Consider the following 27,293-nt stretch of genomic DNA (forward strand, 5'->3'; position numbering starts at 1 on the left):
CCACAAAACAAATCTTAATAAATTTAAGAAGATTGAAATTATATTAACATTTTTTCTGATGACAATGGTATAAAATTAGAAATCAATTACAAGGAGAAAACTGGAAAACTCACAAATATGTGGAGATTAAACAACCTGCTACTAAACAACAAATGGTCAAAGAAGAAATCAAAAGGCAAATCAAAAAAGCAAAAAAAAAGTCTTCAGACAAATGAAAATACAAGACACCAAAACTTTGGGATGCATGAAAAGCAGTTGTAAGAGGGAAGTTCATAGCAAAAAATACCTATATTAAGAAACAAGAAAAATCTCAAACAACCTAACTTTACAGCTCAAGGAACTAGAAAAAGAAGAACAAATTAAGAGCAAAGAAGGAAGAAAATGACAAAAGATCAAAGAGGAAATAAGATACTAAAAAAATAGAAAAGATTGATGAAACTAAGAGCTGGTTTTCTGAAATGATAAACAGAATAGACAAAACTTTAGCTAGACTTACCAAGAAAAAAGAGAGAAGACTCGAATTAAATTAGAAATGAAAAAGGAGATATTCCAACTAATTCCACACATATACAAAGGATCATAAGAACTACTATGAACAATTATGCACCAACAAATTGGACAACTTAGAATAAATAATTAAATTTCTAGAACATACAATCTACCATCTCCAAATTATGAAGAAATAGAAAATCTCAATGACCAACTACTTAAAAAAAAATTGAGTCAGTAATCAAAAACTTCCCATCAAACAAATGTCCTAGACCAGAGAGCTTCACTGGTGAATTAATTCTTCTATTAAAGAAGAATTGATATCAATTATTTTCAAACTCTTCCAAAAACTACAAGAGGAGAGAATATATCCATACCCATCTTATGAGGCCAGAATTACCCTCATACCAAAACCAGACAAGGACACTACAAGAAAAGAAAATTATAAGACAATATCCGTAATGAACATGGATGCAAAAATCCTCAACAAAATGTTAACAAACCAAATTCAATAATACATTTAAGGGATCATACAACATGGTTAAGTGGGATTTATTCCAGAGATGCAAAGATGGTTCAACACTCACAAATCAGTCAACATGATACACCACATTAACAAAGTGAAGGATAAAAATCATATAATCATATCAATAGATGCAGAAAAAGCATTTGACAAAATTCAGCACCCATTTATGATTAAAAATTCTCAACAAAGAGATGAAGTGTATATCAACATAAAAAAGGCTATATATGACAGTGAAGAATATATTCAATGGTGGAAGACTGAAAGCTTTTCTTCTAAGAACAGAAAAAAGACAAGGGTGTCTATCCTCACCACTTTTATTCAACATAGTTCTGGAATCCCTAGTCCACACAATTAGAAAGAAAGAAAGAAGAAAGAAAGAAAGAGAGGAAGGAAGTCATCCAACTCAGAAAGGAAGAAGTAAAACTGTCTTTATTTGCAGATGACATAATATTATATATATCCCTAAGTACCCCACCAAAACCTGCTAGAACAAATAACCCAATTCAGTAGATTTTCAGGATACAAAATCAATATATGAAAATCAGTAGCATTTTTATATGCTAATAATTACTAGCAGAAAGAGAAATTAAGCAAGCAATCTCATTTATAATTGCATTTAAAAGAATAAAATACATCAAATTTAACCAAGGAGGTGAAAGACCTGTACAGTGAATACCATAGAATTGATAAAAAGAAATTGAAGAAGGCACAAATAAATGAAAAGATAGACCATGCTCGTGGTTAGAAAAATCAATATTGTTAAAATGTCCTTACTACTCAAAGCAAGCTACAGATTCAATGCAATCTCTAACAAAATTCCAATGGCATTTTCTACAAAAAAAAAAAAAAAAAAAAAAAAAATTTAATGCTAAAATTTTTATGGCATTACAAAATATCCTGAATAGCCAAAGCAGTCTTGAGAAAGAAGAACAAAACTGGAGGTATCACACTTCCTGGTTTTGAACTATATTACAAAGCTGTAGTAATCAAATAGTATGGCATTGGCATAAAACAGACACATAGATCAATAAAACAGAATGGAGAGCCCAGAAATAAACCCATGAATATACGGTTAATTAATTTATGACAAAAGATCCAAGAATACACAATGGGGATAGGAGAGTCTCTTCAATAAATTATATTGGGAAAACTGGACAGACATATGCAAAAGAATAAAACTGGACCACTATCTTACACTATACACAAAAAGTCAACATGAAATGGAGTAAAGACTTCAACATAAGACCTGAAACCATAAAACTCCTAGAAGAAAACATAGGGAATTAAGCTTCTTGATAACAGTTGTGGCAATGATATTTTGGATTTGACACCAAAGGCAAAGACAACAAGAGCAAAAATAAGTGTGGCCATGTTAAACTAAAAAGCTTTTGTACAGCAAAGAAAACCATCAAAGAAATGAAAAGGCAACCTATGAAATGGGAGAAAATATTTGTAAATTGTGTATCTGATGAAGGGTTACTATCCAAAATATATAAAGAACTATACAATGAACAGCAAAAAACAAACAAATAATCCAATTAAAAATGGGCAGAGGAACTGAATAGACATTTTGCCAAAGAGGACATACAAATGGCCAATGCATTGATGAAAAGGTGCTTAATGTCATTAATCACCAGGGAAATACAAATCAAAACCACAATGAGGTATCATCTACCACCTGTTAGAATGCCTATCATCAAAAAAACAAAAGGTAATAAGCATTGGCAAGGACGTAAAGAAGAGGGAACTGTAATGCCCTGTTGGTGGGAATGTAAACTGGTACAGCCACTATGGAGAACAGTATGGAGGGTCCTCAAAAAATTAAAAATGGAACTACCATGTGATCTAGCATTCCTGCTTCTGAGTATATATCCAAAGGAAATAAAAACAAGATACCAAAGAGATATCGGCACTCCCATTTCACAGTAGCATTATTCACAATTGTTAAGACACAAAAATAACCTAGGGGCTTCCTAGGTGGCGCAGTGGTTGAGAATCCGCCTGCCAATGCAGGGGATAAGGGTTCAGTCCCTGCTCCAGGAAGATTCCACATGCTGTGGAGCAACTAAGTCCATGAGCCACAACTATTGAGCCCATGTGCTGCAACTACTGAAGCCCATGCACCTAGAGCCCGTGCTCCACAACAAGAGAAGCCACGGCAATGAGGAGCCTGCGCACCACAACGAAGAGTAGCCCCCACTCACCGCAACTAAAAAGAAAGCCCATGCACAGCAAAAAAGACCCAACACAGTCAAATAAATAAATAAATAAATATTTTAAAAAATAAATAAATAACCTAAGTGTCCATCAATGGATGAATGGATAAAGAAAATACAATGAAGTATTTTTCAAACATGAGAAAAGGAATTCCTGCCATTTGCGACAACATGGTTGGATCTGGAGAGCATTATACTGAGTATAAGTCAAACCGAGAAAGACAAATACTGTATGGTATCACTTATATGTTGACTCTAAAAATAAGTGAAATGAAAAAAATGAAATGAAATAATGATTTTAAAATGTCAACTCATAAGAGGAGAAAAAGATGGCGGTGAAGTAAAGGGACGTGGAATGCATCCCTCTCCACAGATGCATTGGGAATGCACCAAAAGACGCAATAATTCCCACAGAGAACCAATTGAACACCAGCAGACGACCTCGGACACCAGAAAGGATCGCAAGGATCGCGACATAACCAGTAGGGAGGCATCTACGACGTCTCAAAGAGGGGGAAGCAGCCAAGCTGTGGCAGACAGGAGGGAGTGAGAAACACACAGAGGGTCCGCACCTCAGCTCAGTGTTCCCGGACCAAGACATCGATCCACAGCTGAACAGAGGGTCCAGGAGTGGGAGCATGGGAACCGGAGAGCTGGTTCAGGGTGAGAAACATTGTTGCCAGAAAGGTGACGGACCAAGAGGACAGGAGGGAAGAGGTCCGGGGCAAGGAGTGCCTGCCCCTGAGAGCTGTCCGGCCATGATGGCGGCTGGATGCTACGGGCTCACGGGCGGGGTGGGGGCGGGGAGAGGAGCCGCCCGCATAGCCTCTCTCTCTCTTTTGGCTCCTCTGCAACAGGCAGTGGAGAGACGTGCTGTGGGCCACCTAAGGCGCTCAGGGATAACAAGTACCCTCAGGCACCAGGGTGGGGCTGGATTAAAACCCCTTGGAACACTGGCAGCAGGGAGGCTGCAGAGAAAAAAACAAAAACAAAAACCGAGAGAGGCCCAACTCTGAGACTTTCTGTTTACACCTGAGCCACCGGCGTCCCTCTGCAACAGGCACCTCCAAGCCTGACTGAAACAACAGTGTGCCACTGCTCACTCACTCCCAGGGAAAGGAGCCACTATTGTACCCTCTCCCTCCCCACACAGCAACACTTACAGATGAACAATAAAGGAAGCTCTGCTGGTCACAGAATAATGCAAAAAAACCCAAGGCGAGTAGAAGGACACTTACAGCTGAGACTCTAAGGAAACAGAAATATTAGTATCAATCCTATTGAACTGGTCCATTCTGGGATCAGTTCTGGATTTTTTTTTTTCCTTTATTAATTACGATCTTAGTCCTAAGGGATCTACAAGTTTTATAACATAATTTTTAATGATTTTTTTATTCTATTTTTCTTTTTTTGCCTTTTTATATACTTCTATTTCTAGCTAAGTTTTTGGTAGTACGGACAATATATCTCTCATACTTTCCTTTCATCCCTATCTTTCATACATTTCTATTCCTTTCTTTTTATTTGCATATTTCCAATCACACTATGCTCTTCTGTTCCCCTTTCTTCCAACCACTTTTATTTAGTTTATTTTATCTTAACATACTTATAAGCAACACTATCGATCTGCTCAGACTCCTTGCTCTATTCTCCAGATGATGCACCACCTTGGTATTTAATATTAGGTTTTTGTCTTTATCTTAGGTCTTAGTATAATTGTCTAATTTCATTCTGAGAGTCTACATTCTGTCTGGTGGTACTCTAGCTCTTTTTTATATTTGATCCTAGCTTACAATATCTCCCTGGATTAGTGTTTGTATGTGTAAGGTGGTATTTGTTTGTTAGTTTGCTTTTGCTTTTGTTTCTGATTTGTTCTGTTTCAGTTGCCCATTTCTGTTGGGTTTCTCTTTGAATATCTGATAGCATACTGGGGTTCTGTCAGGTCTTTCCAGAGCCTTATGTCCTAATGGATTCAGTAATTGTGTGTCTTATACGTGTATGTGTTTCCTAGACTTAGTATTTGTGTAACCCAACACTTGGACATTAGTCTGAGGCTTGGACAGTCTTCTATAAACACCTCTATCACTGGGACAAGCAACCCCAAAAGTTTGGACAACCATGGGGAAACAAAGAAACACCATGCAGGCAAAGGAGCAGGAAAAAGACCCACAAGACCAAATAAATGAGGAGGAAATAGGAAAAATGCCTGAAAAAGAATTCAGAGTAATGATAGTCAAAATGATACAAAATCTCGATAGCAAAATAGAGAAAGTACAAGAAACAGTTCATAAGAACTCAGAAAAACAATGGATAACAGCAATGGATAACAAAATAACTGAAATTAAAAATACTCTAGATGCTATAACCAGCAGAATGACTGAGGCAGAAGAATGAATAAGTGAGTTGGAAGATAGAATGGGGGAAATAAACGCCACAGAGCAGGAAAAAGAAAAAAGAATAAAAAGAATAGAAGACAGTCTTAGAGACCTCAGCGATAACATTAAATGAACCAACATTCGAATTAAAGGCATCCCAGAAGAAGAAGAAAACAAGAAAGGGTCTGAGAAAATAGTTGAAGAGGTTATAGTGGAAAACTTCCCCAACATGGGAAAGGAAATAATTCACCAAGTCCAAGAAGCACAGAGAGTCCCATATAGAATAAACCCAAGGAGAAATACACCAAGGCACATATTAATCAAACTAACGACAATTAAACACAAAGAAAAAATATTAAAAGCAGCAAGAGAAAAGCAACAAATAACATATAAGGGAAAACCCATAAGGATAACAGCTGACCATTCTACAGAAACTCTGCAGGCCAGAAGGGAATGGCACGATATACTGAAAGTCCTGAAAGAGAGAAACCTACAGCCAAGAATACTCTACCCAGCATGAATCTCATTCACATTCGATGGAGAAATCAAAAGCTTTCCAGACAAGCAAAAGTTAAGAGAATTCAGCACCACCAAACCAGCCTTACAACAACTTCTAAAGGAACTTCTCTAAGTAGGAAACACAAGAAAAGGAAAACACCTACAAATACAAACCCAAAACAATTAAGAAAATGGTAATTGGAACACACATGTCAATAATCACCTTAAATGTAAATGGATTAAATGCTCCAACCAAAAGACACAGACTGGCTGAATGGATACAAAAACAAGACCCTTCTATGTGCTGCCTACAAGAAACCCACTTCAGACCAAGGGACAGATATAGACTAAAAGTAAAGGGATGGAAAAAGATATTCCATACAAATGGAAGTCAAAAGAAAGCTGGAGTAGCAATACTCATATCAGACACATTAGACTTTAAAGTAAAGACTATGACAAGAGACAAGGAAGGACACTACATAATGATCAAGTGATCCATCCAAGAAGAACATATCACAATGGTAAATATCTATGCCCCCAACATAGGAGCACCTCAATATATAAGGCAAATGCTAACAGCTATAAAAGGGAACATTGACAGTAACACAATAATAGTGGGAGACTTGAACACCCCACTTACATCAATGGACAGATCATCCAAACAGAAAATAAATAAAAACACATGAGCTTTAAATGACACATTAGACCCTCTCGACTTAATTGATAATTATAGGACATTCCATGCAAAAACAACAGAATACACTTTCTTCTCAAGTGCACACGGAACATTTTCCAGGATAGATCACATTGTGGGTCACAAATCAAGCCTCAGCAAATTCAAGAAAATTGAAATCATATCAAGCATCTTCCCAGACCACAACGCCATGAGACTAGATATCAATTACAGGAAAAAAATCTGCAAAAAATACAAACATATGGAGGCTAAACAATTCACTATTAAACAACCAAGAAATCACTAAAGAAATCAAAGAGGAAATCAAAAAATATCTAGAAACATACGACAATGAAAACACAACAACCCAAAACTTATGGGAAGCAGCAAAAGCAGTTCTAAGAGGGAAGTTTATAGCAATACAGTCCTACCTTAAGAAACAAGAAAATGATCGAATAAACAACCTAAACTTACACCTAAAACAATTAGAAAAAGAAGAACAAAGAAACCCCAAAGTGAGCAGAAGGAAACAAATCATAAAGATCAGAGCAGAAATAAATGAAAAAGAAAGGAAGGAAACCATAAGAAAAATAAATAAAACTAAAAGCTGGTTCTTTGAGAAGATTAACAAAATTGATAAGCCATTAGCCAGACTCATCAAGAAAAAAAGGGAGAAGATGCAAATCAACAGAATTAGAAATGAAAAAGGAGAAGTAACAATGGACACCACAGAAATACAAAAGATCATGAGAGACTACTACAAGAAACTATATGCCAATAAATTGGATAACCTGGAAGAAATGGATACATTCTTAGAAAAATACAATCTTCCAAGACTGAACCAGGAAGAAATAGAAACTATGAACAGACCAATCACAAGTACGGAAATTGAGACTGTGATTAAAAATCTCCCAACACACAAAAGCCCAGGACCAGATGGATTCACGGGCAAATTCTACCAAACATTTTGAGAAGAGCTAACACCTATCTTTCTCAAGCTCTTCCAAAATATTGCAGAAGGTGGAACACTCCCAAATTCATTCTATGAGGCCACCGTCACCCTGATACCAAAACCAGGCAAAGATGTCACAAAAAAAGAAAACTACAGACCAATATCACTGATGAATATAGATGCAAAAATCCTCAACAAAATACTAGCTAACAGAATCCAACAGCATATTAAAAAAATCATACACCATGATCAAGTGGGGTTTATCCCTGGGATGCAAGGATTCTTCAATATATGCAAATCAATCAACGTGATACATCATATCAACAAATTGAAGGATAAAAACCATATGATCATTTCAATAGATGCAGAAAAAGCTTTTGACAAAATTCAACATCCATTTATGATAAAAGCTCTCCAGAAAATGGGCATAGAAGGAAATTATCTCAACATAATAAAAGCCATATATGAGAAACCAAAAGCCAACATCGTTCTCAATGGGGAAAAACTGAAAGAATTCCCTCTAAGAACAGGAACAAGACAAGGGTGTCCACTCTCACCATTATTATTCAACATACTTTTGGAAGTTTTAGCCACAGCAATCAGAGAAGAAAAAGAAATAAAAGGAATCCAAATTGGAAAAGAAGCAGTAAAATTGTCACTCTTTGCAGATGACATGATATTATATATAGAAACCCCTAAAGACTCCACCAGAAAACTGCTAGCACTAATTGATGAGTTTAGTAAAGTAGCAGGATACAAAATTAATGCACAGAAATCTCTTGCATTCCTATACACTAACAACGGAAGAGCAGAAAGAGAAATTAAGGAAACTCTCCCATTCACCATTGCAACAAAAAGAATAAAATACCTAGGAATAAACCTGCCTAAGGAGGCAAAAGATCTGTATGCAGAAAACTTTAAGACATTGATGAAAGAAATCAAAGACGACACAAACAGATGGAGGGACATACCATGTTCCTGGATTGGAAGAATCAACATACTGAAAATGACTGTACTACCCAAAGCAATTTACAGATTCAGTGCAATCCCGATCAAATTACCAATGGCATTTTTCACAGAACTAGAGCAAGAAATCTTATGATTTGTATGGAAACACAAAAGACCCCGAAAAGCCAAAGCCATCTTGAGAAGGAAAAATGCAGTTGGTGGAATCAGGCTTCCAGACTTCAAACTATACTACAAGGCCATAGTGATCAAGACAGTATGGTACTGGCACAAAAATAGAAAGGAAGACCAATGGAATAGAATAGAGAACTCAGAAGTAAGCCCAAACACATATGGGCACCTTATCTTTGACAAAGGAGGCACGAATATACAATGGAAAAAAGACAGCCTCTTCAATAAGTGGTGCTGGGAAAATTGGACAGCAACATGTCAAAGAATGACATTAGAACAATTCCTAACACCATACACAAAAATAAACTCAAAATGGATTAAAGACCTACATGGAAGGCCAGACACTATAAAACTCCTAGAGGAAAACATAGGCAGAACACTCTATGATATCCATCAAAGCAAGATCCTTTTTGACCCACCTCCTAGAATCATGGAAATAAAATCAAGAATCAACAAATGGGACCTCATGAAACTTAAAAGCTTTTGCACAGCGAAAGAAACCATAAACAAGACTAGATGGCAACCCTCAGAATGGGAAAAAATAGTTGCCTACGAAACAACGGACAAAGGATTAACCTCCAAAATATACAAGCAGCTCATGCAGCTTAATACCAAAAAAGCAAATAACCCAATCCACAAATGGGCAGAGGACCTAAACAGACATTTCTCCAAAGAAGACATACAGATGGCCGACAAACACATGAAAAGATGCTCAACATCACTCATCATCAGAGAAATGCAAGTCAAAGCCACAATGAGGTATCACCTCACACCGATCAGAATGGCCATCATCACATAATCTGGAAACAACAAATGTCGGAGAGGGTGTGGAGAAAAGGGACCTCTCCTGTACTGTTGGTGGGAATGTAAGTTGGTACAGCCACTATGGAAAACAATTTGGAGGTTCTTTAAAAAACTACAAATAGAACTACCATATGATCCAGTAATCCCACTACTGGGCATATTTCCTGAGAAAACCATAATCCCAAAAGAAACATGTACCATAATGTTTATTGCAGCACTATTTACAATAGCCAGGACATGGAAGCAACCTAAATGCCCATCAACAGATGAATGGATAAAGAAGATGTGGCATATATATACAATGGAATATTACTCAGCTATAAAAATGAATGAGATGGAGCTATATGTAATGAGGTGGATAGACCTAGAGTCTGTCATACGGAGTGAAGCAAGTCAGAAAGAGAAAGACAAATATTGTATGCTAACTCACATATACGGAATCTAAAAATGGTACTAATGAACTCAGTGACAAGACAAGAACAAGGATGCAGATACAGAGAATGGACTGAAGAACTCGAGGTTTGGGGGAGCCAGGGGGTGAAGGGGAAGCTGAGACGAAGTGAGAGAGTAGCACAGACATATATATACTACCAACTGTAAAATAGATAGCCAGTGGGAAGTTGTTGTATAACAAAGGGAGTTCAACTCGAGGATGGAAGATGCCTTAGAGGACTAGGGTGGGGGGGGGGGACTCAAGGGAGGGTGGAGGGGGAATCGAGGGAGGGAGGGAATACGAGGATATGTGTATAAAAACAGATGATTGAACTTGGTGTAACCCCCCAAAAATAATAAATTATAAAAAAAGAATAATAAATAAATAAATAAGTAAATAAAATAAAATGTCAACTCATAGAAATACAAAGTAAAAAAGTGGTTATCAGAGGTGAGGGTTTGGGGAAATAGAGATTAGTAAAAACTTCCAAACTTTCAGCTGTAAGATGAATAAGTTCTGAGGATCGAACGTAAGACGTGGTGACTATCATTGAGAACACCGTACTTTCAACTGAAATTTGCTAGAGAGTAGAACTTGAATGGTCACACCTCAAAAAAAGTTACGTGAGGTGATGGATGTGTTAATTAACTAGATGGGGTGGGCATCCTTTCACAATGAATATGTATATCAAGCCACCAGGATGTACACTTTCAATATCTACAATTTTATGTCAGTTATACCTCAATATGGATTTAATTTAAAAAAAAAAGAAAAGAAAAACAGTCTGGAGAGAGGGCTGAGAAGAGCAGAGGCAGTGTTACTGTGAAGTTAATAAGGCTTACACTCTATGGCTCCTCCCTCGCACTGGCACTGCCCACCCTCGGAGGGTTTTTGCAATTTGATGACAGGATCATATATGTACTCATAATTTCATCTTATTTTCTTAAATAGGGCTCAAAACTGTAAAAATTTCAGGTCCTGTGTAACACGGATCTACCTCTAAGAATAGCGAAGTAATTCAGCACTTACCCACTCTCCAGAGAATAATTGATTAATCATCTCATTTGAGTTTTAGCAATAAAAATGCATTATTATACTACATCAATAATTTAAAAATGAAATTAAAAATACATTAAGTAAATCCTCTCACCCACGATTCTACTCTCTAGCATACTCGGTATAAAAATAATTTTTCAAAGCATGTATGTTAATTTAAAGTTTTTGATAAAATGTGGACCTATCCTGTCCTAGTACCACACATTCTGGGATTTGTTCCAGATTATATGCCTTGACAAGGAAAAATAATCATGATTCATTGGTAAGAGAAAGTAAAAACAGGTTATAGGACAATATGTATGATATAATTCCTTTGGTATTCATAAATAATGATTATATAAACAAAAATATTGGAACAATATTCAAACTGGTAATAGCAGTCATCTCTGAGAAGTGGAATTACTAGAAGGTGGGAGGGATTCGCTTTTTTTTTTTTTTAATATTTCCAGTTTGAATTATCCCTGTCTTGTGATCTGAAGTATTTCTACTAAAAGTGTAAGTAAAAAATGAATCAGAGGTGAGGAAAGTGAGAAGGAAAGAGGGGAAAGCAGCCTGAAGACATTTAGCAGAGGAGGAAGCTGAAGGAACAGTATCTGAAGTAGGATGCCAGAAGGTGTTTGTAGTGACGGCTCCTTCTCAGAATTAAGCTGGGCTTTGTAGCTATTGGTGATTAGAAGAGAACTGAGCATATAATGAAATTAATTCAGTGTAATTATTTTATCAGATAAAACCATCTCTTTTTTTACAGACACTGCTTTCTTCGTGCATGCCATAAAATAGTTTTTACTGATGAATTTGAGTATGTCGGATACCTTGTGATACTAATGAATATGTTTCCTATTATAATTTCTTGGATATCTACGTTAAATGATATCTATGAGACTGAATTAACATATGCTAACTACTCTTTTCTTGCATTTTATATCACAGAGGCACTACTTAAGGTAAGCTAAAATGTGATTGTGTGTATGTGTGATATGTCTAACAGGGAGATTTCCTAATTTCATTTTTCACAGTAGCTACAGACAGTTTTCTAAAGGAGTGTATAAAATTCTCCCTCACTCCTCAAACAAACTTTATTTTTTAAAGGTGATTTTAGGGGGACAATAGAAAATATGTCATACTTTAAGGATTGAGTTTATATTCGCAAATGTTTAAAAAGTGTGTGTCAAAGGGACACAAAATGAGTTACAAAGGTATTGGTGGATGTTCTTCAACTTAACAGAGTGGTAAGCACCTGGATGTTCATTTTATTATTTTTATACTAGATAGATAAACAGGTGGATAACTAGATTGATAGAGATTCATTTATACTTGAAAAACATTTCATAATTTGATTTTTTAAATCCAGTATAAAGATAGCTGTTAAATGATGGAAATATATGGCTGCAGGCTGATAGTAGTATTGTGTCATATGGATCAAGTTGTAATATAAAATATTTTTAGCAGACAAGTTATATAAAAGAATTATATTTTATATTTGAAGAAAATGGATGAAATCTCAAATCGTTAGTGGAAAATTAAAATGCTGCTGCAGAGCTATGATTGGTGGGGGGAGGGGAATGGATTCACATCAATCACATTGTATATAATAAATTCCGATTAGTTGGCACAACAATAGGAGATGTCAGATAATTAAGAAGGAATAAAGCAGTTAGGGTTAGGGTTAGTACTAGGTTGAGGGTGAGAGTAAAGAGTTCCCTAAAATCATTTAACATATATTAATACTATAGTGGAAAGAGCACCGAGCTGGGATGCAGCAGACTTGGCTCTGGTTTTGGTTTCTCTGACAAACTGGTAGCTGTTCACCAAGTCACTGAACTTCTCCCAACCTCAATTTCTTCTTCTATAAAATATCAAGGTTGGCCTAAATGAGAGATAAAGATCCCTCTAGCTCTGCTGTCTTTGTACGTTGCCAAGCTTAAGCTGCTGTCACAACTGTGCATAGCCACAGCTCCTTCAATCAGGTCCACTTAAGAGAGCAGAACCGGACTGCAGAGATGTTGCTATACTTCATAGCTGAGAGGATACTCCCAACTGCAATCTTGTCCTGTCTCTCCCTTCTATCTAACTCAAGATTCATCTTCCCTGCCCAATTTACAAACACCTTCACTTATTTTCTTTGCCCTCTTTTCTGTTTAGTTCAGTTCTGCCCCCTTTGTACGATGCCTTTTAAAATATTCATTATGTTAATAACAGTAATAAATGATCACTAAGGTACCAGAAATTATTGCAATTATAACATTTCAAATCCTTAAGTTAACCCTTTAATGTAGATATTATGCCTTGCATTTTACAGACAAAGGACCCGAGTCTCTGAGAAGCTGTGTAACTTGTTTAAGGTCACGTAGCTAATGAATAGTAGAATTAAGATCCAATCCCTCAGAATCTGTGTTCTTTCTAATATACAATTCTGCCTTAAATTTTCCTTCTTGTATTTTCAAACTTTTCCCAAACACTCCTCAACCAATTAGAGTAGTGGATCTTTTGAAACTTTCTCAGAGGAAGAGTAATCACTCTACTGCTTCTGAGTGCCAGAGGCTTCCATTACCTGAATTTCTAACCATTCTTTAACGGTTATATTCAACAAGCCTCTTTTCCTTTGAAGCCTACACTATCCTTTCATAGCAAGCTCTTGCTCTCCTGTGGCTGTATTCTATTGACCTCCAAATAACTCCCTTATGTTCCTGAATACTTGGTATCTGGATAAAGTCTTACTGTTTATATCATTTTTTTTCAAGTTCCTAAGAGAAGGATCTAACCTATACTCTGTTTCAATAAGAAGGAAATGAGACATCTACAGTAGCTAAGCAGTGCCCTGAACAGGACTTCACAAGACCAGGATCTGGTCTTCTGCTCCTTAGATTCAGGCATTGAATTTCCTCAGCCTAGCCAAATGTGAGCAGACTCAGGGGAAATGACTCTCTACCACTCTCAAACAAGTATGACAATTATAATTGAGCTTATGCTTTCCCTGGCATAAATATGTCTGTCTCCACACTTTCTCTGAATTATAGTGACTAGGGAGATCAGGCTGCTAAAAAAGACAAATTAATCAAAATTACAAATCAGTATCTTAAGTATTATGATAGAGAAATATACAGGGTGCTATGGGAAAAAAGCAGGAGTTCCTTACACAGAATAGTAGGGTCAGAGAAGGAAGCCTATTAAGGAGAGGAAGTGCTTGAGTTGAATTTTGAATAATGAATAGGAGTCATATTAGAGAGTGAGTATGTAGCATAATGGACAACAGGAACAAAGGAAAACTTAGAAGCAGCAATGTGACACACACAAGGAACATTATTCCTAATGACCAGAGCTTAGGGATAGGTTGGTCAGGATGGAGATTGGAGGGATGTTAAATTTGTGTGGAGGGTATAGAAAATGAGACAAGAGACACAGACGCAAATTATATACTAAAGGGCCTCCTGGGTCAGGCTATCTCAACCACTTTCCTGGCATCAACTACCATGCAAAGTCTAATGATTCCCAAACTCATATCTCCAGCTCAGATTTTATTCAGAGCCTCAGATCATATAGACAACTGATGACTGGATCTCTACAACAAAATACTGTGCAAACACCTCAAACAGCATATTCAAAACAAATTTATCATCTCTGAACTTACCGTTGCTTCTAAATTCCACTGGAAACCTATTTTCCAGGGTGGACTCCACAGTCGTTTTTGACCGCTCCTACTCTCTTAGTTATAGTAGGTTTTCAATAAAAAAATTTTTAATAAGTAATGAATGAATAAATTAGTAGGTATAATCATTTAATTTCAAGCTGATACAATCACTTACTAGTATTTCAGACAAGTAGAATCTTAAGGTAGATCAGAGAAGAATCTAACTGGTAATGTTTCAGTTATTACGGAAAATGGTGTAGTAAGAGCAAAAACAAATAGAATAATACATTTCTTTTTAAATCAACAGATAGCAGCAATGAGGAAGGAATATTTTTTACATGCCTGGAACCTATTTGAGTTAACAATTACGTTAATTGGCATCATAGATATAATATTTATTGAGACAAATTCCATTCATTATTATACTTTTGATCTGATTCAAACAATGCTCTTTATAAAAGTTGTTCGATTTCTTCGCATACTGCGCATTTTGAAGGTAAAGAACTATTAAATCATGCAGTTTCAAATTTCTCCTGACTGCTTCATGAAATATGGACTAAAATCAGTTTACTAGCTTTATGGTTTCCACTTTCTGTTGGGCTGATGTTTATATTTTAGATCCCTTTAACAAATTAAGTTTTAAAACAGATTATATTATGAATATCCAAATTATATTAGAAATTCATTTAGCACATAAAAGTACAGAAATATCACAGCTTTTCCTGTGAATAGAGAGCACATGAAAACCGCAAAGCAATGTTTATTCTTATGAGTACCTGAAATAAAAGATGGAAATCAACAGAACGAACCATGTAAACCATTCATAGCAACAAAGCAAGTAGTATACATTCATACAAATTAAGAAACAAGAAAATACACATTTTGTGTTATACAAATTCATAGTATTATAAAATCACAGCATCAAAAATGACCTTTGATTGTCTAATATGTCTCTCTATAACAAGTATAATGAGTAGCTATTTATTTTCTATGTGAGAGTGGAGATTGTGGAGCACAGACAAGAAAACACAGCTATCAGGCAACTCTGCTGAAGTTAGGAGACTGTACAATGGTAACAGACAACCTGGGGACTTAAACCCTTGGCAAAGAAACAACGAGAAGTTGATTGTGGGGTGTAATAGGGAGTATAGTTGCGGTGGGCGCTAACTCGAATGAACCACCTGGTGAGAAGTTTAGTGGGAGATTTAGCAGATAAAAGTGGCAGTGCTTCATAGACAGTCATTTTATGACCTAAGCCCAGAAGATTAATCACACTGTTTTCCAAGAATTTAAGCCAGTTGAAAATAGCATGCAATTCTCTATAAGGGAAACAGGTAAGGAATAGAGTCTTATCTTCACATGGACATCTAATATTATTAGTTATGGGGAAATAGCTCTAGCCATGAAGTCATAGAGATACCATGAATAAAATAACTAAGAATCTTGACAAGTTACTATAGTTACCATTGAGAGTATGTCATTTTTATCTAACCAACACAAAATCAACTATAATTTGTACAATTTACATTAAATAGTGGTCCTGTTTTTTCAGCTTGTAACACCAAAGTTGCTGCAAATATTAGATAAAAAGATGAGCCATCAGCTGTCCTTTAGGTATGCTGTACTAAAAGGATATGTCCAAGGTGAAGCAGATATAATGACTATAATTGATAAGATTGCAAGTTCTAAACAGGTTAAACAGGTGAGGAAAAATTCTAATTACTAAGAAAACGGTTTATTTCTCTCACCCCTTATGGCCTTCATCCATCATGTCTTCTGCCTACACATGTAGATGTGATCTTTGACTCCTGGTTTGCTAAAGAAACTTCTGTAAAAACCAATCAATCTACATTTAGATTACTCCAATGGCTCCTCACTGAAGTGTCTGTGCCATATCTACAAGTTATGAGGCTCTTTGAGCACGCATTTTGGTCCTTGTGGAGCTATCATGAAATCCATGTGCAGCGGTCAGCTTCTCTCAATGCAAGTTTCAGGATCTGTCAGGCTACATATGCATTAAATAGGGAATATTGGAGGACAATAAGTGATGACAGGGTTGAGCCAACAGACCTTCTGAATAATTCCCAAAGGCTCCTTCTATTTCACTATATCCCTGATTTTTCCGCAGTAAATAATAAAAGAAATAAAGGATGGAAAATGGCAAACAGAAAGAAGTACCAATAACTTCTTTAGAGGGAAACCATATCTAGTTCTCTCATTCTACAGATGAGAAAAATGAAGCCAAGAGAGGTTAAATGATTATGCCCAAAGTCACATACATAGCTAGTAAACAGCAAAGAAAATGCTAGGGCCTAAGTTCTAGATCTTATTTTTCATTTTCTCAACTAGGCAGATTATATGTGCCCCCAAGTTTGCCAGCTATGTGACAACAGTCACCTTTCAAGATAATTTAGAACATTTGAATGCTGTATGTTATATGCCCAAAGCTTTGCAGTTGAGAACATTGAACACTCAATATGTAGTTGAACATAAAGAGCGTATCTTTTCTCTAGTCACAACCTGTAACTATAAAACTATTTTGCTGACTTTTGTTACCTTTTATAACCACTCATATTGGGGATACACAGTAGAAAATACAGAAGCACTTGAATCTCTAAGATATTGGCCAGTTTCAGTCCTCATTTCTGCTCTCACATAGTTTGGTTAAAACTTCTATCTCATTTAAGGTTGAAAGCCACACCTGTTTCCCAAATTTGGAAGCTCTCAAAAATTGAAAGGGAAAGTATCTAGCATGCCTGCATTTTTCAGAATCAATAATATCCTAAAGTAAGTTACTTTAGGAAAAAATATACAACTTACCTTTAGGCTTCTCAAAATCAGCCTAGGTAATACCACTGCTTATCCTCATCACCACTCTTGCTGGAGTAAAATAAAATTCATTGCACAAAATTCAATTCTATTTCCTGAAAAGTTCTCCATCATATTTTCCTTTAAAGTCATTAATTTAGGTTAAAAATTCATCAGTTGCAAATGTAAAGACATTTTATAACAGTTTGTCTTCCAAAGGGGATAACATTTCTTTTGTTCCGTAGATGTTATTAAGGAGGGTAATGAAGAATACGGGACATGCTATGAAAGAGCTAGGTAGGTACCTCTCACCCTAAAGATCTAGTATGATCATCTCTTATCATCAGTCCTTCAGAGAGGCAATCGTTTTGGTAACTAAACTGATCTTTGAGGAGACCTACTTACTATCAATAATAAAATGAATAGCTTCAACAATCAATATGATCGTATCTTTGGCTGGTTGAGAATAGTGTAATATTACCCCTCCACATTTGTTCTCTCTGCCTTATACCACAACGAAAACCTTTTAATTTCTGTTTAAAGAAAACACATCAGCATGCTATGATTATGCATGTATTTATCAACTTATAAATTCTATTTTCTCCCAAACATATACCTTCCTGAGCAACACAAAGTAAGAAGCTATTTTTTCCCTCCATTTGCCACACGCACAGAGTTGCCATCTGAGGATTTAGGCTTTAAAATGAGTTGAAATCGAAATCAGTACAGAGTCTCAGAGATTGCTGCAGTGACTGCTAGGAGGCTCAGTGCCCAAACGTGACAACAGCCTGTTCTCTGAGTCACGCCAAGTCATGATCCTAGTGCAGGACAAATCCTGGGGGTGAAACAGATACATCCCTATAGCACAGTGTTTATATATATATGGAGAAGGGGGTTGGTACCAGATGGTGGACAGTAAAAGAACACAGCAAGCCTGGGAATGAGGCCAAGCATGAGAGATATCACATGGCAGATAGCTGTCAAGCCAGACGAGATCATGGCCAACAAAAAGTCCTAAGTGGGTGAAATTCAGGAATCAGACAGGCAGGAGAACATAGATGGATGAGTCATCTAGATGCCCAGGCAGGATGGGTGGAAATGACCCAGGATGAGTGAGAGGACTTGATCTGAAGCCATGTTGAAGGACACAGTCTGTAGTCAGAAATCTTGATTCAAACAGAATAAAAAAATTGGGTCATGAACTCCAGAATTAGAGCCCAGGAGAGCCTCTCAGTGTGCAGTGTCGGTGCGTCAGCATAATTGTTAATCCTAGGACTAGGCCTATCTCTCCTTCTTCATGGGCTTAGATACAAGTATGGGCTGCCAACAAGAAAATGTCAGGCAAAATTCTACAACTACTGGTGAATTTTGATTGTTTGCGGTCTCTTCAAGGAGAGAGACATTTTTCTGTGGTGAAGGTTGTACTCCATGGATTTAGAGAGGAAATAGCTTACTGTCCACATGAAATATTTAAGCAATATCCTATTTCATCTGAAAATAATTTTTTTAAATTTTTCAGGCTACTTAGAGTATGATCACCCAGAAATTGCTGTCCCTATGAAAACAAAGGAGGAGATTAATGCCATGCTCAATTTGGCTAGAGAAATTGTTAAAGTTTTCAGGTTAAAAGGAATTCTTCATAAAATTGAAGGCTCTGAAATTAATAAGGTATGGTAGAATATTTTCAAAGCAAATATACTTACTTGATACATAGTCATTTATGATCTTCAAACCTACTTTCAGCTCTTTCCAGTATAGGCCATTCCTGCAATATAAATATATAACTTAAAAATTGTCTAAAGAAAGGCACCTACCAGAGAGAGTTTCCTTCCTGCAACTCTAGTGGTCAACTTCCCTTTCCCCCCTTGCCATAGAGAGGGACCACTTCTTTCTATGCTTTGCACCCAGACCAAAGGTATAATGAAACTATTCTTCATCCTAGGCTAGACTGGGTATCAATATGTTCTTGGGAGTTATGAGACACAGAAACAACTTTTCCCATAGAAACTATTATTTATAAGAACACTCAATTATAGGGTAAGAATTAATTACATTTCCTTTATCTAAATTATTTAAAGGGTACCATGACATGTAAAAAAGATAGAGAGGGTTCCAACTCATTCTGTAAGTATAAAATTTATTCCCCAAATCAGGAATAGTATAAGAAAAAAAAAAGCTATTATACTTGTGAATATATATATATAACTTTTTAACATAATAGTAGCTAGTTGAATCTGGAAGTATAGTCAAAGCATAATACACTATGACTAAGAAGGTTTTGGCTCCCAAAATAGTTATATAACTCATTTAAGAAATTTAAGAAATCAAAGAAGAAAAGTCATTTGATAAAATTCAACTCTCATTCAGAATGTTCAAAGGCTAATAAAAGAAGTAACATCCTTAACTGAATAAATAATATCTTTAAAAATCTGAAGCAAACATTGTATTAGATGTCAAAACATTTAGAATTATTCCCATTAAAGTCAGGAAAAAAAGAAGAATGAATAGTATCATTCCAAGTAATGAATGCTGTGCTTGTAGGTCTTAGCTAGATCAGAAAGAAAACAAAAGGAATTTGAGAGATGGAAGTTTTTGAAAAAGGATAAAACTGTTATTGCTTATTGTTTGTTTAATCTAAAATCTTAGAGAATTAATTTAAAATTGATAACATAGGATCAATAACATAATTCAATAGAGTTTCCAGAAACAAGATCAACGTTCAAAATTATTCCCCAACTAAAGAAAATATGGGAAAACATTGTATTCACAATAGCAATTAAAAACTCTAAATTCTTAAGAATGAAACTAAGGTAAAATATATATAACACTACATGGCAAAAGCTAAAAGGCATATTTAAGCAGGCAGAAAAAAAAATAAGCCACCTTGAAAATAGAACCATGGAAATTATAGCATCTGATGAATAGAAAGAAAAAGATGAAAGAAAAGTGAACAGAGTCTAAGGGACCTATGAGATACCATCAAGTGGATCAACTTGTGCAAGGTAGATGTCCCACAAAGACAAGAGAGAAAGAAAGGAACAGAGAGGAAATTTAAAGAAATCTTGGCTGAAAACTTTCTAAATTTGATGTAAAGCATGAATATTAGCATCCAAGGAGTTCAGTGAACTTCAAGTAGGGTGAACTCCAATTGGGTGAACTCAAATAGACCCACACCAAGATACATTATAATCAAACTGCTGAAAAATAGAGAGATTTTGAAATCAGCAACAGAGAAAAAAATGCACCATATACAAGGCATCCTCAATAAGATTATCAGAAGATTTCTCATCAGAAATTTTGGAAACCAGAAGAAAGTAGGCTGACATATTCAAATACTAAAAGAAAAAAATAGTCAACTGAGAATTCTATATCGAGCAAAACTGTCTTTTAGAAGTGAGAGGAAAATTAAGACATTCTCAGACAAACAAAAGCTGAGAGTGTTCATTACCACTATATACCTGCCCTGAAAGAAATGCTAAAATAGGTCATCCAGATTGAAATGAAAGAATGCTGGGCAATAACTCAAACCCATATGAAGAAATAAAAATCTCAGTAAAGGTAAATACATGGGCAATTATTAAAACTAGTATTATTGTAATAATTCTCTGACTCCATTTTTTGTTTTCTACATGATTTAAGAGACTAATACATTTTTAAAGTAATTTTTAGTCTAAAACCTAGAATTATTATAGTTTTGGCTTGTAACATCATATTTTGTTTTCTGCATAATTTAAGAGATGAATGCATTTTTAAAAATTATTAGTTTATGTTTTGGAGAGACAACATATAAAGATGTAGTTTTATGTCAACTGCAAGGGGTGAGGATGGAGCTGTTAAAGGAGCAGAGTTTTATATGTTATGGAAATAAACTATTATAAATTCAAATTAGAGTGTTATATTCTATGACGCTAAATGTAATCCCCATAGTAATCAAAAAGAAAATAAAGAATTATAGATAAATAAATGAGAAAGGAGTTTTAAATGTTTCACTACAAAAAATCAACTAGATACAAAAGAAAACAGTAATGCAGAAAATGGGAGACAAAGAAAGATACAAGATAATGAAAAGACAATCCACAAAAAGGTAAAGGATGTTTTCAAAATAAATGTATCCAACAAACGGTTCATGTTCAGAATATATAAAATATCTTACAAATCAATAAGAACAAGACAGAAAATTCAGTTTTTTTAAAAAATCAGCAAAAGATTTGAACAGGCACTTCCCAACAGAGAATATTCTAGCAGCCAATAAATATAAGAAAAGATGACAAATATCATCATAATAAGCTTAATGCAAGTAAAAAACAAAATGAAATACCAATACACAACCATCAGAATACTTAAAATTAAAAAAAAAAACATGATGATACCAAGTGTAGGCAATGATGTGGAACAACTGAAATATTAGAGTGGGAGTATAAACTGATGCAATCACTTTGGAAAACTGTTTGGCAGAATCTACTAAATTAGAACATATACATATCTTAAGACCCAGAAATTAGATTATATAACCATATATACAACAGACGTGTGTACATATGTACAGCAAATGAATACTCATAGCAGCATTTCAAAATTCCAAAACTGGAACAGCCAAATGTCAATCAACAACAGATAAATAAAGCTGTGGGTATATTCAAAAAACATAATATTACAAAGCAGTGAAAATGAAATGAATGGATTTTTGCTCCTTGAAACATTATAGATGAGTCTCAGAAGCATAATATTGAGCAAATGAAATCAGATACAAACAAGTACAGACTCTTTGATTTCATGCAGATAAAGCTCAAAACCAGACAAAGCTAAACTATGGTAATAGAAGAAACATGATTAATTTGGGGTAGAAGTAATGACTAGAAGAGAACATACGGGAGGATTCTAGGGTACAATGTTTTTTAATCTGGGTGCTGATTACACAGATGTTTTCGTGTTGTAAATGTTATTTGGGTGGACCTTTATGATTTGTGCACTTTTTGCATATCTGCTATACTTGTAGTAAAAAGATTTACTTTTAAAAGTAATCTATAACTTCAGAATAATGATAAAATAGAAAAATGCTATAACAGGGGAGAGGTTGAAGGTTTGCATGGAAGAACACAAATCTCAGAAGAGCAAGAAAAGGAAATGGTACAAAACCATAATTGTTTCAAACATTCTGTGAACACCAGTTTTGTTCATCTCCTTTCTTAACTTATATGGTTTTAGATAATAACGGCCAGAAAAAGAGAGATACTTGAGCTTCAAGTTATGTACAAACCTCTTACTGTTGACGAAGCACTCTATCATATTCCATGGCTAGATAAAGACCAAGAACATATAAGCTTTATTCAGGTAATATTTATATTTCTTAGAAATACTATCTCTAATGTACCAGCAAATGATCTTTAAAAAATAAAGATTTAACCGCAATACTCTTCAGCTTTAAATTATTTAAATGTCATTGATTACCTGCAGGATAAAATCAAAATCCCTTTGAACAACATGCAAAGTTCTCCCGCAATCTGCCTCCTGCCCACCTCTCCATCTTTACCTTCTGTTACCCACATGTCATATACTCCATACTCTATTTATACTGAACCAATCATGATACCCCAAGAAGTTTATACTTTTTTTTAAATTCCATTCCTCTGTGGGTGCTATTTACTTATCTTGAAATGTCCTTTGCTTTCACGTTTTTCCCCTCAAACCTCCTCCGCTTATTGCTTCTCTGGAAACATCCCCCACCAAAGGTACTCTGAAAAGAGGAATTAGAGTCAAATACCCCACTAGTAGGTCCATCCGGAGTTTGGAGGACCAAAGGAATCACCACTGTAACCAGTATATACCTTTACTACAGCATAATTACGTTATAATTATTATCTTTACATCTCTCTCCCCTACTATAATTTTTACCCCATCCAGCTTTTGAATACTCAACACCCACCATGTTGCATCTCACATAGGGGGTGCTCAATAAGTGTTTGTGGGATAAACAAATAAATGGATTTAACCTGTTCTAATAACATCTTTTTCCATATCCAGTAAGTACCAAAAGACCAATTATATTTTTCTCACCTGCTTAAAATATTTTGAATGAATGAATTTTTAATTATTTCGTCAGCTGTTTAGAGCATGAATATGTATAAGACACTTATGTGCCATTAGCTTACATCTGTCCTGATTTTTTTTCATCCAAATGAAATATTTTCATCCTCCCATTACATTCTTATTCCTAGATTAGATTGTTTTTTAATCTATGTATAAATATCTTCTTCTCTTTGTTAGCCATAATTCCTATTTTCTCTTACAAATTTATTACTAACACAATATCTCAGATATTTTTGAGTAATATTTACTTTAAAAATGTACAAATTTTATTAAAATGTAAACTCCAATCACCACTAAAATATTATTTACAGCTTATGTATTTGCTGATATTTTTTAGGAAAGATCCAGAGTTGTAACATATGACTGTGGGAATGATATATTTGAAGAAGGTGATGAGCCCCAAGGAATTTATGTAATTATTTCAGGCATGGTAAAGGTAAGGCAGAGATATTTACAAATGCATTTGTGAACGCCACTTAAAAAGTTACGTAATTGAGAATAAATACCTTTCATTGTTAAGAACTCCATTATTCCTTTTTTAGGACAGCAGCTATTACCCAAACAACAATTTTCTTCCTCAGACACAATGATAACACCAGCCATTACCTTTTTTTTTTTTTTCCCTTCTTTTTTTTTTTTTTATTTTTTTGGGGGTACACCAGGTTCAATCAACTGTTTTTATACACATATCCCCATATTCCCTCCCTTCCTTGATGCCCTCCCCTCGAGTCCCCCCCACCCTCCCTGCCCCAGTCCTCTAAGGCATCTTCCATCATCGAGTTGGACTCCCTTTGTTATACAACAACTTCCCACTGACTATTTTACAGTTGGTAGTATATATATGTCTGTGCTACTCTCTCGCTTCGTCTCAGTTTCCCCTTCACCCCCCACCCCCTCCCATACCTCGAGTTCTCCAGTCCATTCTCTGTATCTGCTTCCTTGTTCTTGTCACTGAGTTCATCAGTACCATTTTTAGATTCCGTATATGTGAGTTAGCATACAATATTTGTCCTTCTCTTTCTGACTTACTTCACTCTGTATGACAGAGTGTAGTTCTATCCACCTCATTACATATAGCTCCATCTCATCCCTTTTTATAGCTGAGTAATATTCCATTGTATATATATGCCACATCTTCTGTATCCATTCATTTGTTGATGGGCATTTCGGTTGCTTCCATGTCCTGGCTATTGTAAAGAGTGCTGCAGTAAACATTATGGTACAAGTTTCTTTTGGGATTATGGTTTTCTTTGGGTATATGCCCAGGAGTGGGATGACTGGATCATATGGTAGTTCTATTTGTAGTTTTTGAAGGAACCTCCAAATTGTTTTGCATAGTGGCTGTACCAACTTACAGTCCCACCAACAGTGCAGGAGAGTTCCTTTTCTCCACACCCTCTCCAACATTTGTTGTTTCCAGACTTTGTGATGATGGCCATTCTGACTGGTGTGAGGTGATACCTCATTGTGGCTTTGACTTGCATTTCTCTGATGATGAGTGATGTTGAGCATCTTTTCATGTGTTTGTTGGCCATCTGTATGTCTTCTTTGGAGAAATGTCTATTTAGGTCTTCTGCCCATTTGTGGATTGGGTTATTTGCTTTTTTGGTATGAAGCTGCATGAGCTGCTTGTATATTTTGGAGGTTAATCCTTTGTCCATTGTTTCATAGGCAATTATTTTTTCCCATTCTGAGGGTTGCCTTTTAGTCTTGTTTATGGTTTCTTTTGCTGTGCAAAAGCTTTTAAGTTTCATGAGGTCCCATTTGTTTATTCTTGATTTGATTTCCATGATTCTAGGAGGTGGGTCAAAAAGGATCTTGCTTTGATGGATGTCAAAGAGTGTTCTGCCTATGTTTTCCTCTAGGAGTTTTATAGTGTCTGGCCTTCCATGTAGGTCTTTAATCCATTTGGAGTTTGTTTTTGTGTATGGTGTTAGGAAGTGTTCTAATGTCATTCTTTTACATGTTGCTGTCCAATTTTCCCAGCACCACTTATTGAAGAGGCTGTCTTTTTTCCATTGTATACTCGTGCCTCCTTTGTCAAAGATAAGGTGCCCATATGTGTTTGGGCTTACTTCTGAGTTCTCTATTCTATTCCATTGATCATCCTTTCTATTTTTGTGCCAGTACCATACTTTCTTGATCACTATGGCCTTGTAGTATAGTTTGAAGTCAGGAAGCCTGATTCCACCAACTCCATTTTTCCTTCTCAAGATTGCTTTGGCTATTCGGGGTCTTTTGTGTTTCCATACAAATCATAAGATTTCTTGCTCTAGTTCTGTGAAAAATGCCATTGGTAATTTGATCGGGATTGCATTGAATCTGTAAATTGCTTTGGGTAGTACAGTAGCCATTACCTTTTAAGCCATACTTTCCTATCAGTAACAAGAAACCTCAAAAGGATCAGCATTATGATAGAAAGTTATAACATGAATTGTTATTTATATTTATACCTTATGTTTGAGTTGGGCATTTAGCCATTCTAAGACAGATATAGGTTGGCTGAATAGGTGAGATCAGAAAGATCAGAGTATTGAAGAATGCTTTGTTTCTATGTCATTGCTAATTTACTAAATTCAAATAAATTATGAGTAATACATATTCTCAAACAATATATAAATATTAAAATTGTTAAAACCAAAGAGGAAAAAGCCATAAATTAAAAAGTTTTGGTAAATTAACTGGCATATGTATTTTTTTTCTTTCTTTGTTCCTGAATAGCTAAAAAACTCAAAGCCAGGTTTGGGAATTGACCAAATAATCTGGGAGTCAGAGGAGAAAGATTACCAAATAACTTACACAGACTTTGTGATCAGTGGGGCAATAATCGGAGAGCTAAACTGCTTGACTAATGAACCCATGAAATATTCTGCCACCTGCAAAACTGTAGTGGAGGTCAGAAAACATCACTTTGTGTTTTACTGTTGTATCTTCTTAAATATCTAGCACCAAATTTAAGGTTATTTTTGTACTTTTATATGTTTACAGTCTAGCAACAATTTTTTAAAAAATAGGGATGGCAAAGAAATAAAACTTGTTAAGAATTTTTTGTACACAATATAATGTTCTAACAAAGTGGCTTGTAAAAGTTAACCTACCATACCGAAACAAGGATTTAACCAGAAAAACTGGTTATATGAGATCTCTCATGGGGAAGTTATATGGGCTATGTTAACTATCAATACCATAATTTGGAGGGTAAAGAAGGGAAAAAGTAAAAGAGCTGGGATTTATTACTAGAAAAGTTGAGCAAAGTGGATGGAAGTTTCTTGACACACACTTGAGGATAAAATCCTAAATGCAACAGGTGGTCCCATTGGCCTAATATGAACTCAAAAAGAACAATGACTATAAACAATCGAACCCCCAAAATATATAAAAACCAATAAGTTGATAATGATACCAATTTTTTATTCCAAAAAGTTGCTAGGATATAAACTTATGTCTCCAAAAATGGATTGCCTCTTTTTTATTTTAAAGGACAGTCTTATTTATTTATTTATTTATTTACTTTTTTTTTTTTTTGGCCATGCCACGTGGCTTGCAAGATCTTAGTTCCTGACCAGGGATCAAACCTGGGTCCCTGGTAGTAGAAGCCCAGAGTCCTAACC

At 35.5% G+C, this 27,293-nt stretch overlaps 1 protein-coding gene across 1 annotated transcript in view; it reads left to right on the plus strand.

The window, feature by feature from the left end:
• The window catches only part of SLC9C1 (solute carrier family 9 member C1), a 97,389-nt gene that overhangs the window by 52,254 nt on the left and 17,842 nt on the right, over window positions 1–27,293 (plus strand). Inside the window, exons 15-22 of the mRNA XM_057696409.1 lie at window positions 11,908–12,103; window positions 15,095–15,283; window positions 16,340–16,489; window positions 17,841–17,892; window positions 19,115–19,263; window positions 22,801–22,926; window positions 24,020–24,118; window positions 26,404–26,577. Of these exons, the coding sequence (XP_057552392.1) occupies window positions 11,908–12,103; window positions 15,095–15,283; window positions 16,340–16,489; window positions 17,841–17,892; window positions 19,115–19,263; window positions 22,801–22,926; window positions 24,020–24,118; window positions 26,404–26,577 (1,135 nt within the window). The remainder of the gene's footprint in view (window positions 1–11,907; window positions 12,104–15,094; window positions 15,284–16,339; window positions 16,490–17,840; window positions 17,893–19,114; window positions 19,264–22,800; window positions 22,927–24,019; window positions 24,119–26,403; window positions 26,578–27,293) is intronic.

This window comes from Hippopotamus amphibius, chromosome 10 (genome assembly GCF_030028045.1).
Source record: "Hippopotamus amphibius kiboko isolate mHipAmp2 chromosome 10, mHipAmp2.hap2, whole genome shotgun sequence".
Classification (NCBI taxonomy): Eukaryota; Metazoa; Chordata; class Mammalia; order Artiodactyla; family Hippopotamidae; genus Hippopotamus; species Hippopotamus amphibius.